Below are 13,141 nucleotides of genomic sequence, written 5' to 3' on the forward strand. Positions count from 1 at the left end.
CATAAAACGTTTTCAAAAAATACTATTATATAATTTATAATGGTTACCAGTTTCTAACTTACAGTTTATTCGTAACACCTAGGGTTAAGTCCAGAGGATGATCAGACGTGTGAAATCATTTTAATGCAACATATCCAATTGTTTCACATGCCGACATTCAATAACTAAATTATCTATATTCCAAGTTTTAACTATTATTAAAGTTAAATAATTGAAATATCAAAAGTCACAAAAAATATTATTGTAAAGCATGTATCAGAGATCAAACAGGAATTTCCACTAACCTTTGTCTAGTTTTCATTAATTGACACATTTGTTCTTACTTGTAAATCACTTTACCATTTTCCGAATGTTGTCAAAAATAACAGATTTCTTAAATCATAGTGAACCTTATTACAGAAATCCGTAATCAAATCACATTGTAACAGATAATTCAATCATTTGATATTATCTTTTAATTTCCGTCGATAAATATATATTAAACATATATTGAAACAGTTATGTTCATGTAAGGTAATATACATCTAATACTTTGTTAACATTTTTAATATATATATATATATATATATATATATATATATATATATATATATATATATATATATATATATATATATATATATATATATATATATATAATCATATATGCACATCCAGTTATATATATATTGTTCGTGAATCGTCGAGCAAGGTCAAAGGGTGATTGATTACATGAATGTAGTTCTAAAATTTTGAGCTTTAACATTACAGACTTTGCTTATCGTGTCAGAATCATATAAAGATCAAGTTTAAATTTGGTCGGAAATTTCCGGGTTGTCACAAAATTTCCGTTTTTCTTTTGCCTCTTCATGTCACTAGATCCATAATGATCGGCGAGTAAAAACATGTATGAATAAATTATAAACGGGTACCACTCCTTACTCGAAACAATGGATAAGCATTACGAAAGCATCACAAGAATGATATAATGAAAACTTCATATTGTTTCATGTTTGCAACATTTTGATCATGTCGTTACCCTAACCACTAGAAATAGAGAAAACATAGAGACTGTTTCGGGTCTATGTCTTTTCCTTTTAAGTTGAAAAAATATATTACAATGGGGAGTGTTAAGATAATATCAAAATTGTTTTAAATTTACTCTTTACATACTTCATTGTATAAAACTAATTTAATATTGTTAGTGTTATTGTTGATTTGTAGATTGTTGGTGAATATTTGTAAACCCCTAATTTTAAGCAGTCTATACATTTAATTCAGACATTGTGAGTTGAACATTTGATGAACATTAAACTTTAGTTGTATTTGATAGTACTTGAATGTTTTTGTTTTGTTTTTGTAAGACCCTAAATCCAAAAGTGCAATTGTATAATGATTAAAGTTGGAGGATTTGGGTTTAAAGTGTTTATCGCGCAAATTGTGTTATTTTCCTATATTTTGAAGCTCGTATGTTATCGTGGGTTATAAAGGTTGTGGGTATAAGTTTAAATGGTTTAAAGTGCAAGAAAATGTCCATAAATTGAAGTTTGGAAGATGTGAGGCGCATTAGATATAGTGTGAGGCGCGTGTATATGAAGAAAAAGCAACCAGTCAAAATTTTGCACATGATGTGAGGGGCGTGCTTTTATGTGCGCGGCTCACAAACGCATTTGTGAGGTGCATGCTTTTATGTGCATGGCTCATACAATTACACTTGGTGTGAGGGGCACGTATTATAGTGTGCGCGGCGCGCACACCCCCTGATTCAGCATACTTATTATTTTGTAATTTAAAAGAAGGGTAGTTTGGACTTTTCACTCATGGCCGAATTTATGGCCATTAGAAGGCTGATGGAGCTCATTACTTCTCATCCACCAACCTTATCACCTCCACCTTCAATAAGAGAGAGAGTAGAGAGAGAAAGTAGATTTGTGAAGCCTTTGAAGTGGGTTTTGCTAGATCGGGTCTAATCCTTCGTGTTTCTAACTCCTACACCTTTATAAGTGTTGTGGTAAGTCTCTAATTCAGATTTTGTGAATTAATCGTGTTAGCATTCATAATTGGGTCTTGCAAGTAACTAAACCCTAGATTTTGTGAAATTGAGGGTTTATGGTATGGGTGAATGTATAAGAAACTTAATTTTAGCGATTTAGAGTTAGTTGATGAAATTGTTAGTGTTATGAGTTAACATTGGTTAAAGTTTACTAATAAAATTGACTAACTAGTGATTTGGGGTGTGAAACTTGCAAGTGTGGTGTTTGACCTAATATTAGGTTAAAATGGGTTTTTGGGTCAAAAGAACACTAGCAAGAATTTAATGACCTAGTGATGTGTAGTTGGGTGATTTAAAGTCATGGTCACTAGTTTTAGTCATGGTCATTGACGATTGAGGAGCTTGTTTGACTTACCTTCGTTTTGGATACAAGGTGAGTGGAATAATTATATGTGTATGTATGTAATGTATTTACTTGAGTAGTGTGAGATGTGAAGTGTCGACGTGTTAAGACACCACATTTCACATGACGAGTGAAGTGTCGACATGTTAAGACACCACTCTGGGAAGTATGACAGGTGAAGTCTCGACGTGTTAAGACACCACCCGGGATGAAGTATCGAGGTGTTAAGATGCCACCCGTGGGGTTAGTGTACGACGTGCTAAGTACACTAACGGTTGTTGTGAACACCGATGGTCTTTCGCGAGCACCATTCCCTTGTACGATTGGTTAACCATGGTTAGGTGTTGTAGTGTAGCATATTATATTGTTCGACTATATGCTATTGGATATGCTAGTTGCGGTATCGGAGGTTATTAGCTTAATACTTTGAGATGGTTTGCTAATTAAATTGCTAGCATGTATGCGGTATGTGTGTAAGTGTTTGCAAGTAGGTATATTATATATGTATGTGTATAATTATTGCATTCACTAAGCGTTTTGCTTACCCTCTCGTTGTTTACTCTTTTTAGGTTCCGGTGTGGAAAAAGGCAAGGGTATACTTTTGTACTAGCGACCTCCGTCTAGTGGGCTAATGGAGGATATTTTTGGATGTGACTTAGTTGGGTAGTTTAACCCCAAACGCCATGCTCGTGTTTTGTTTGGCAATTAAACTCATGGGTCGTTATTACATTTTGAATTGTACTAAACCTTAATATTCGAAGCGTTATACAAAACCTTTTATATTATGGTGGTTGTTTATTATTCGGGTAACGTATTTGGATGTTGTACAATGTCACTACTTTTAAAAAAAAAAAACTTTGTCGGGTTTAAGACGGGTTGGGTCATTACATTTTTATTACTCTTTATTATATTGTTTAAGTAACGAGATTGTTAAAGTTCAAACCAAAGTTAAACTGACCATTGTGTCGGTCGATATACAACGTCTATCACACGACAGTATCACCTCGTCGGTCGACGGAGTTAAGTCTATGGAATTCTTGTCAGAGTTGACTAACTCATGACAATGTGAGACAGTCGGTTGACAGAAAAGAGTACGTTGCCCGACAGTCACCTACATGTATATATGTAACAGACTGACTTTAGTCCTAGACATAAGTAGGCTAAATTTTCCTTAGATGTTATGTGCTTTATTATATGCATTATTTTGATTGTGTGTTTACAGTTATTTGATGATTTAATTTGATTCGTTTTGTGACAAGGGTCACAGAACATATTTATTTATTAGATGTTGACTTCGTTAGGATGCTTAATAAAGTACTTTAGATATCTGATAACTGTTAAATACTCGTGTGATATGGGGTATGGGTTTTAACACCCATTTATGTTATGTATTTGGATTATACTTCTCATTTCCCAAATAGAGAAAATATACTTGTTCGTACCTACTCTCACTTCTACCGAACCCTAAGTTGGATTCTTGAGTTTTCTTGGATTAAATTGAAGTTTAATAACTGATTATAGCATCTCCTATAGCTAAATCTTCAGGTAAGTAAGTTAATTTCGTGTTTTAATCTTTGCATAATATATGGTTTATGTTCTTGTGAGTTTTAAGTCATTTGATGCGTGAATTATGTTGTTTCATGTGTTTAAAGCTTGTTTGATGTTATAATAACATTGTATATATGTTATACTAGCTCCGTATACCATCAATCGACCTAAAACTGTGAATAATCAGGATTTTTCATATTGAGACCCGTGAAACTGCTGCTGCTACACGTTCTTCATCACTCGTGCGAACGAGCTTTCGCTCGTGCGTACGAGGTAGTGTTTCATGCGAACCACTTGGTGATTCGTGCGAACCAGAGTTGGAACATGATCAGATTTTGTTAAGTCCTGATTCGTGCGAGGGAAAAGTGATTCGTGCGAAGGAGGTCTTCATTCGTACGACCCACATTGTGATCCGTACGACCCCAATTGGAACGATCCACATGTGCATCAATTACCGTTAACTGAATAAGAGGACAATAAAGAATAAGTACTCGTTACCAATAATTGATGATTTATTTGATCAACTACATGGAGCTTCGTATTGCTCAAAGTTCGTGTGGCCAAATCAGATATTTCTAAGACAGCTTTCGGAACCACATATGTGCATTATGAATTATTGGTTATGCCATTTGGGTTGACTAATGCGCCAGCTATTTTCATGGATTTAATTATTCGGGTGTGTAGTAAGTTTCTTGACAAGTTTGTAATCATATTCATTGATGATATTCTGGTGTATTCGAAAACAGAATTCGAACATGTGATGCAATTACGACACGTTTTAGAGTTTTTAAAACGTGAGATATTGTATGAAAAGTTTTCCAAGTGTGAACTTTGGTTATGAGAAGTTAAATTTTTAGGTCATATCATATGTGTCAAAGGTATTAAAGTGAATCCATCCAAAATTGAAGCAGTAATGAATGGAAATTCACCAAAGACTCCTACTGAAATTAAGAGTTTTTGGTGGTTAGCCGGCTATTATCGCAGGTTTATTAAAGATTTATCAAAAATTGTGGGTCCATTGACGAACCTGACTCGGAAAGATGCAGCCTTTGAATGGAATGATGAACAAGAAAAGACATTTCAGACTCTGAAACTATTATTGTGTCAGGCTCCATTGTTAGCGTTACTAGAAGGGTCAGATGACTTTGTAGTTTACTTTAATGCGTCATTAGCAGGCTTGGGTTGAGATGCATCATTACCAGAAGGGTCAGATGTCTTTCGCTTTCCCCTCAAACATTTTGGTAATAAATTTAGTTTTCAATACCCCAAATAATTACGGAGGGGTTTTACAAGACAGTATACGCCACCACTGTGACGACCCGGAAATTTCTGACCAAATTTAAACTTAATCTTTATATGTTTTCGACACAATAAGCGAAGTCTGTAATATTGAAGTCTCAAAAATTTTGAACTGTTTCATATATTCAATTGACCTTCGACTGTTCTCGACGATTCACGAACAACTATTTGTAAATAGATATATGTGTATATATATAAATAATAATTTGAAATATAATTTGAAATATTAAATGTTGTTGTTATGAAATATATAATAATTATTATTTATAAACATATCTATATATAAATAAAAGTATATTAAAAATAAATATTAAATAATTGTAATACTAGTTTGATGTTCCGATTGATATTAAGCAAGTTAAATTCAAACTTATGTAATTTTAAAATAAACTGTGACACGGAAATGAGTAATATAAATTTTAGGGTTATTAAAAATGTATTTAGGAACTATTAGTTGAATTTTAAAACTTTTTATATTTTACTTGGGATTAGGGGTGAATAATTAATGTAATTTTTATTTTATATTTAATTATCGAATTTTATACCATAATGACCAAATAAATAAATGGACTTAATTTAAAATTTTGGGATTTTTAGGAACACTTTTATGTATTAACTGTTTAGCAATGGACACGATATAAAATCCAGTTGAAACTGTCGGTAGGATATTTCTATAAGGTCGCTGCTTCACTATTTTGAACACTGTTTTTACACGTTTAATTAACTTACAAATTATATTATTATATATTTCTCTTACTCTTTTTCTTTCTCTATATACGTATGCATATGAGAAGCAATACACACCCACCACTGCTCCATATTTCTATAATTGAGTGTCTTTGAACCAACCTAGCACCATAACCATGATCGACCACCGGATAACCCTCCACCACCAAGAACCGCCACCATCCTCCTCAACCTTAACCGTCACCTTTGATCGTCACCTTCATCAACACCCATAAATCTATTTGATCACTTTACGGTTACTAGTATGCTACTACTATTTCTGGTTCATCGATCACCACTTCCACCCGACAACCACAAACCACCATACGCACACCCATATACACGATAATCACCTAACAAATTTTTTCTATTCGTTTTTGCTGTGTCTACTTTGGATAATCATAAACCATAAACAACAAAGAACATCACCCTCATCTTTCTTGTACTTAAACAGTTGAACCTCAAACCAAACCATCGAACCCTTCTTGCTCGACTTCTATTACTACGATCACCACCTCCGGTCACATCCAAAACCTCCAACCCCATCTTCAAGAACACCTCACTAGCCACCACCATGAACTTGGTATTTTTTTTTTCTTTTCGTTTTCTGTTTCAAATTTTTGTTAAAACCACCAACGATCACTAGTCCCTGCTACTATATTCTTTCCTTTCTGTTTCAGCTAACATTGTTTGTCAAACCACCCTCGATACCCACATCAACTACTGCTCGATATTTTTCTGTTTTAATCACCATTCATCACGTTCTTGAGTGATCCCCATAACCGACACCTACAAACCCACCAAGAAACCACCACAACCATTACCATCTTCGACTGCAAACAGCCTATTACTCGATTACTCCTGTACTGCAGCCTTGTTACAGCTTCTTTTACTTCTGTTCCTGCTGTATTCACTGCCCAAATAGCTCAAGAACCCATACCTTGTTCGACCTCTACAACCTCTTTTACCATTGCTAGTAAACTGTTTATGTTTCAGCCTCATGCTTCTGTTTATACAGCGACAATAATGATACATCTTGATGGAAACGTTATTGTGGAAAGGAATAAAGATGTTGAAAGGAAAAGTGGGGGAAAGGGGGGGGTCATGATGGGGACATACTACTTGGATCCTAATTTCCACTTACATAAAGTTATCCAAGTAAACCAACCGACTCGTTTTATTTTTGTTGAGTGGCCGAACGATTTGGTGAAATGTTAGAGGTTAATGATGATAACATGATGTTATTATTATAATCGATTATTTCTGTTTCTATATACATTGAAAATAAATCACCACCACATCTTGGGCTGCCATTTGAAGTGTATCATTGAAATTGAAATTTGACTCTAGGTTCGGTTTCTAACTGGGCTTCTAAATTCCTATTGGGCCGAGACAAGCCCAACTTCATTGAAATATTAGTATTACGTGGTATTATTATGAACTAGTTCGGTGATAGAGGTGATAATAAATAGCGAGAGATGATGATAATCGAGATAACCGGATATAATTATGATCATGCTATGATTATGATTATGATTATGATAATGATGAGATGTTAGATGATGATAAAAATCGATTAGTTTAGGGAAGAAAAAGGTCAGACGAAATAAGATATATAGTTTATATTTCGGGTTTAAATACAGAAATGAAATGGCATTGGGATGGTCAGGGGTGTGTTTGGTGAACGAGAGGTCGCGGGTTCGAGCCTGGGCTAAGACAGTTTATTTTTTTGGAGCTTTTTAAGGTAGAATTCTATTATTATTAATATTATTATTACAATTATTATTATTATTATTATTATTATTATTATTATTATTATTATTATTATTATTATTATTATTATTATTATTATTATTATTATTATTAGTAACATCATTGATATTATTGTTGTTATCATTATTGTTAAAAAATATCATTTTTATAAATATCATTTAGTAAAAGTATTATTATTATTATTATTATTATTATTATTATTATTATTATTATTATTATTATTATTATTATTATTATTATTATTATTATTATTGTTAATATTATTATTGTTATTATTATCATTACTCTTATTACAACATATATTACTTACATAAAATTTATCTAACACATATATAATACCTATGTTAAGCTTACAAACTATTTTGTTTTCAAAATAAAATATTATTATTTATTAAATTACATATAAGATATAAATATATTTTAATATAGCCTTATATATAAAATTTTAATATAACACATATGTTTTAATTTAAATACCTTAATAAGAATCCTATATATATATATATATATATATATATATATATATATATATATATATATATATATATATATATATATATATATATATATATATATATTAACTATGTAATTAAAATATATAAAAATGATATGATTAATATATTTATTTAGGGTAACATATAATTCATTAATAAAACGAGTATATTAATAATATCAACTTGTTTAAATGTTATTATATGTTTTAATATATATAACTGATATAGGTTCGTGAATCCGAGGCCAACCCTGCACTTGTTCAGTGTCGTCGTATGCATATGTTTACTACAAAATATCGTATTGTGAGTTTCATTACTCCCTTTTTAAATGCTTTTGAAATATATATTTTTGGGACTGAGAATACATGCAGTTTTATAAATGTTTTACGAAATAGACACAAGTAATTGAAACTACATTATATGGGTGAATGATCGAAGCCGAATATGCCCCTTTTGCTTGGTAGTCTAAGAATTAGTAAACCGATCTACTAATTGACGCGAATCCTAAAGATAGATCTATTGGGCCTAACGAACCCCATCCAAAGTACCGGATGCTTTAGTACTTCGAATTCTTTTTTATCATGTTCGAAGGATTTTTCGGAATGATAGGGGATATTCTTATATGCATCTTGTTAATGTCGGTTACCAGGTGTTCACCATATGAATAGTTTTTGACTCTATGCATGGGACGTATATTTATGAGAACTGGAAATGAAATTCTTGTGGTCTATTAAAATGATGAAAATGAATGATTATGATAAACTAATGAACTCACCAACCTTTTAGTTGATACTTTAAACATGTTTATTCTCAGGTATTAAAGAAATCTTCCGCTGTGCATTAGCTCATTTTAAGGATATTACTTGGAGTCATTCATGGCATATTTCGAAAGACGTTGCATTCGAGTCGTTGAGTTCAATAAAGATTATGATTAAGTAAATGATAGGTTAGATTATTTATAGATGGATATTATGAAATGGTATGCATGCCTGTCAACTTTCGATGTAATGAAAGTTTGTCTTTTAAAACGAATGCAATGTTTGAAAAATGTATCATATAGAGGTCAAATACCTCACGATGTAATCATATGTTATCGTATTCGTTCTTATGGATTAGGACGGGTCTTTACAACCACGACCCAATTTTATATGTGTGATTGATCTAACATGATATTAACGTATAGGGTTTGTGAAATCACACCTTATTGTGTGTATCGTATTATTAAAAATATGTAGGAGTACAGGATTAACAAACTAGCTAATTACAAGGGATAGCTATACAAAAATAAAAAGATATATACAATCTTTTCCTAAATAAAAAGAGATGACATATAATTTATATATATCATCCGTTACACCCCCCCCCCCCCCCCCCGCGCGCGCGCAACCGAAGAGGGGGAGTTCCAACCCGAAGCTTGGATCGAAAGTCTTCAAAGAGAGGGCACGGAAGACTCTTAGTAAAAATGTCAGCAAGTTGCAAATGAGTAGAGACATACTTCATGTGTAACTTTCCGGAAAGCACCAATTCCCTTACAAAATGCAAGTCAATGTCAATATGCTTAGCTCGCTTGTGAGAAATCGGATTCTGACTAAGGAAGAGTGCACTCCGGTTGTCACATAAAAGAGTTGGCCGTCCAGAGGGCAGAACATGCAGCTCCCGAAGTAGGTGAGTTTGCCAGATAATCTCAGCAGCAGTGTTGGCCAAGGCACGGTACTCGGACTCATAGTTAGAACGAGAAACAGTCGGTTGTTTCTTTGTACTCCAGGAAACAAGATTACCGCCAAAAAAGACTGAGTATCCATAAGTGGAACAACGAGTCTCGATACAACGAGCCCAATCAGCATCAGAATAGCCTATTATTGAGGATGAGGGAGAGTGCAAAAAGGAGATTCCATAAGTGAGAGTACCTTTGACATACCGAAGAATCCGTTTAACGCCCTGAAAATATTCTTGAGTTGGTGCATGAAGAAACTGACTAACTTGATTCACAGCATAAGATAAATCTAGTCGCGTGATGGTAAGATACTGAAGTGCACCAACTAAAGAGCGATATTGTGTGGGGTCCGAATATGGAGTACCTTGACTAGTAAAGTAAGCCGAGGAAGATAGAGGCGTTGTCGCACGCTTGATATCCAATAATTTAGCACGTGTCAAAATATCATGCGCATACTTTAATTGGCTCAAGAAGATACCCGAATCATGATAAGAAACTTCAAGACCAAGGAAATAGTTCAACTTGCCAAGATCCGTAAGGTGAAACTCCTTGCGTAATCGTGAGATAAAGAAGCGAATAAGAGCGACATTATTACCCGTAAGAATAATGTCATCTACATAAACAAGAAGATAAATTAGAAATGAATCCTTCTTGAAGACAAATAAAGATGTATCCGGGTGATATTGCTCCATTTAGATATATTTATTACGCAATATCGACCTCATTTTATTCGGTTTTGATGATCGTTGGGGCCTTAAAGTTGTTTTCATGTGCCAAAGTGTCCACTCAAGGCAAAATGCCTAACTTGGTGTAAAATTGACCAAGAAATGTTCAAAAAGTGAAAAATTATGACAAGTGCAGGAAACAGCATCAAAAGCGCCGCTTCTGACTAAGGAGCGTCGCTCCTCACAGCCCAGAGCGCTGCAATTGACATAGAAGCGGTGCAATTACCAACGTTTTGTCTCAATTTCTTCACAGTAAGCAGAAGCGTCGCTCTTCAGAGGCAGAAGCGTCGTTTCTACTGGCCAAAAGCGCCACACCAAAGCCAAGAGCGACGCATTAGATTGATGCCAAGAGCGCCGCACCTATGCTAAAAGTGGCGCTCCTGACGCTGATTCAGCCCACTTTCCTCACCACTATAAATAGAATAAGATAGGTCATTTGGCAAGAGAGCTACATTTTTTACTCCGAATTTCACACACAAAACCCTAATTTCATCATCCATTGGAGTTCTAAGGTGATTTGGAGGAAGCAAGCTCAAGTTTCATCTTCATTAATGCTAAATCTTTCTTTTGTTATCAAAATGGGTTGTAATCTTAACTTTACTCTTTCATATTTTCAATCAAATAGTTGTAATCTTTACTTTATCTTCATTTATCTTTGAATCTTAGCTTGTAAGCACTCAAGACGATGTTTATTGATGCTTTTATGATTATTGCTAGTGTAATCCTTGCTATGAGTAGCTAAATCTCTTGTGTTTTCTTATCTAGAATCTTTAATGCATGAGATGTGCCCTTAATCTATTGAATGAAAGTTGTTTTGAATGAAAATACATGAGCTAGTGTTATGTAGTTAGCCATGAGGTCCATTACTATGTTTGATATTGGTTTTACTTTAATTACATGAATTGAGTAGCTCTTTAAGTGATTTTAGTAGTGAATCAATTTGTGCTTCAACACTTTTGGTGATCTAGACAACTAGAATAGGAATTTCAAGTGATTGTGTTTCTAGGCTAAGTTGATTTTCAATTGACCTTTGTTCATCATAGTGGTGTTTGACTATCTTAGGTGACTTTGATGGTTAAAGGGTTTTAAGTGATTTTAACCCGGGCATAATCTCAATAATCAACTCATACATTGCTTGATCTTGTGTTACTAAGCTTATGTGAATTTGCAAGGTAAAATTGGATTAAGAATATCTACTAGTTCAAACAACTTAAGTGATAACAAATTGGGGAAAACAAGGGTCATCTAAGCATAAAAAGGATTGATAAGTGAACACTCTCCATCATATTGATTAATTCTCATTTCTTAATTACTTGTTACTTGTTAAGTTTTAGTTTGTTTATTGCAAAATTTAGTTGTTAGTTGAAATCTCTCGCAAACCCCCCAATCAAACAAAACCCCTAGGATAACTATTAGTTTCAAATACATAATCTACACCGCTCTCTCGGGACGAACTTGATAAGAATACTTGCATTAAGTACTATAGCAATCGGGCTTTAAGTGCTCGATAGATTGTGCGTGCTTTTTGTGATATTTGAATCTTGTATAAATTTAAGGAGTTATGTATGGTATATCCACGTCACATCACCGCGTGACTACACATAAATCTAAGAGAAACCAGGAATGAACTTAATCTTTGAAACCATGCCCGTGGAGCTTGTTTGAGTCCATATAAAGCTTTCTTAAGACGACAAACATGATTGGGAAAACGCGAGTCAACAAAGCCGGGGGGTTGCTCCATATAAACGACATCAGTCAGATTACCATGCAAGAAGGCATTCTTCACATCAAGTTGATGAAGAGGCCATTTGTTCAACACGGCTAAAGAAAGAATAACACAAACTGTAGAAGCCTTGACAACGGGACTAAACATAGCTGAATCCCAGAACTTGAGTAAAACCCTGAGCAACAAGACGAGCTTTATACTTATCAATACTCCCATCGGCCAAAAATTTTGTGCGAAAAATCCATTTAGAACCAACAACATTGGTGTTCAATGGACGAGGCACCAACTCCCAAGTAGTGTTAAGCTTTAAAGCTTTCATTTCATCACACATAGCTGAATACCATTTAGGATCTTTAGCCGTAGTTTTGAAGTCCTTTGGTTCTTTGGCAGCAAAAAGAGCATGGTGTAAAGATGACTCTTCAATGTAAGTAAGATCCGCAAAGTGTCGAGGTTTGAATATCCCAGCCTTGGAACGAGTAATCATATGATGAGTTGGCATGGGCTGAGGTGCAATAGAGGCAACAGAAGACGGCTGAGTAGGAGATGCCGACTGCTGAGCATTTAGATCAGCCGAGGGCTGTGAACCCGAGGACTGCAGAGCCGACGAGTGCTGATCAGAAAGCTGCTGTGAAGGTATTTCGTATGCCCGAGAGATATATTAAATTAATGTGGCTAATATGTTATGATCTAAGTCGGGTCATACCCAATAACAAGCTTATCGACACCTTATGCGTATTTAATCTTAATGATTGGATCATTTA

At 34.1% G+C, this 13,141-nt stretch overlaps 1 protein-coding gene across 1 annotated transcript; it reads right to left on the reverse strand.

Moving 5' to 3' along the window:
* Nucleotides 1–6,803: 6,803 nt before the first annotated feature.
* Nucleotides 6,804–10,621, reverse strand: LOC139860551 (uncharacterized mitochondrial protein AtMg00810-like). The gene is made up of 2 exons (XM_071849301.1): nucleotides 9,711–10,621; nucleotides 6,804–6,954 (listed from the first exon to the last, which is right to left on the reverse strand). Exons 1-2 carry the CDS (start codon nucleotides 10,619–10,621, stop codon nucleotides 6,804–6,806), a joined length of 1,062 nt encoding a protein of 353 aa, XP_071705402.1.
* Nucleotides 10,622–13,141: the final 2,520 nt, after the last annotated feature.

This window comes from Rutidosis leptorrhynchoides, chromosome 7, assembly GCF_046630445.1.
Source record: "Rutidosis leptorrhynchoides isolate AG116_Rl617_1_P2 chromosome 7, CSIRO_AGI_Rlap_v1, whole genome shotgun sequence".
In the NCBI taxonomy this organism is placed as follows: Eukaryota; Viridiplantae; Streptophyta; class Magnoliopsida; order Asterales; family Asteraceae; genus Rutidosis; species Rutidosis leptorrhynchoides.

Bases quoted from the DNA above. Each gene is read 5' to 3' on its own strand.
- LOC139860551 (XM_071849301.1), bottom strand. From the start codon at position 10,621: ATGGAGCAATATCACCCGGATACATCTTTATTTGTCTTCAAGAAGGAT. The intron at 6,955-9,710 runs GTATGTCTCTAC...CTGTATAAACAG, and splicing joins TCCGGAAAGTTACACATGAA to AAGCATGAGGCTGAAACATA.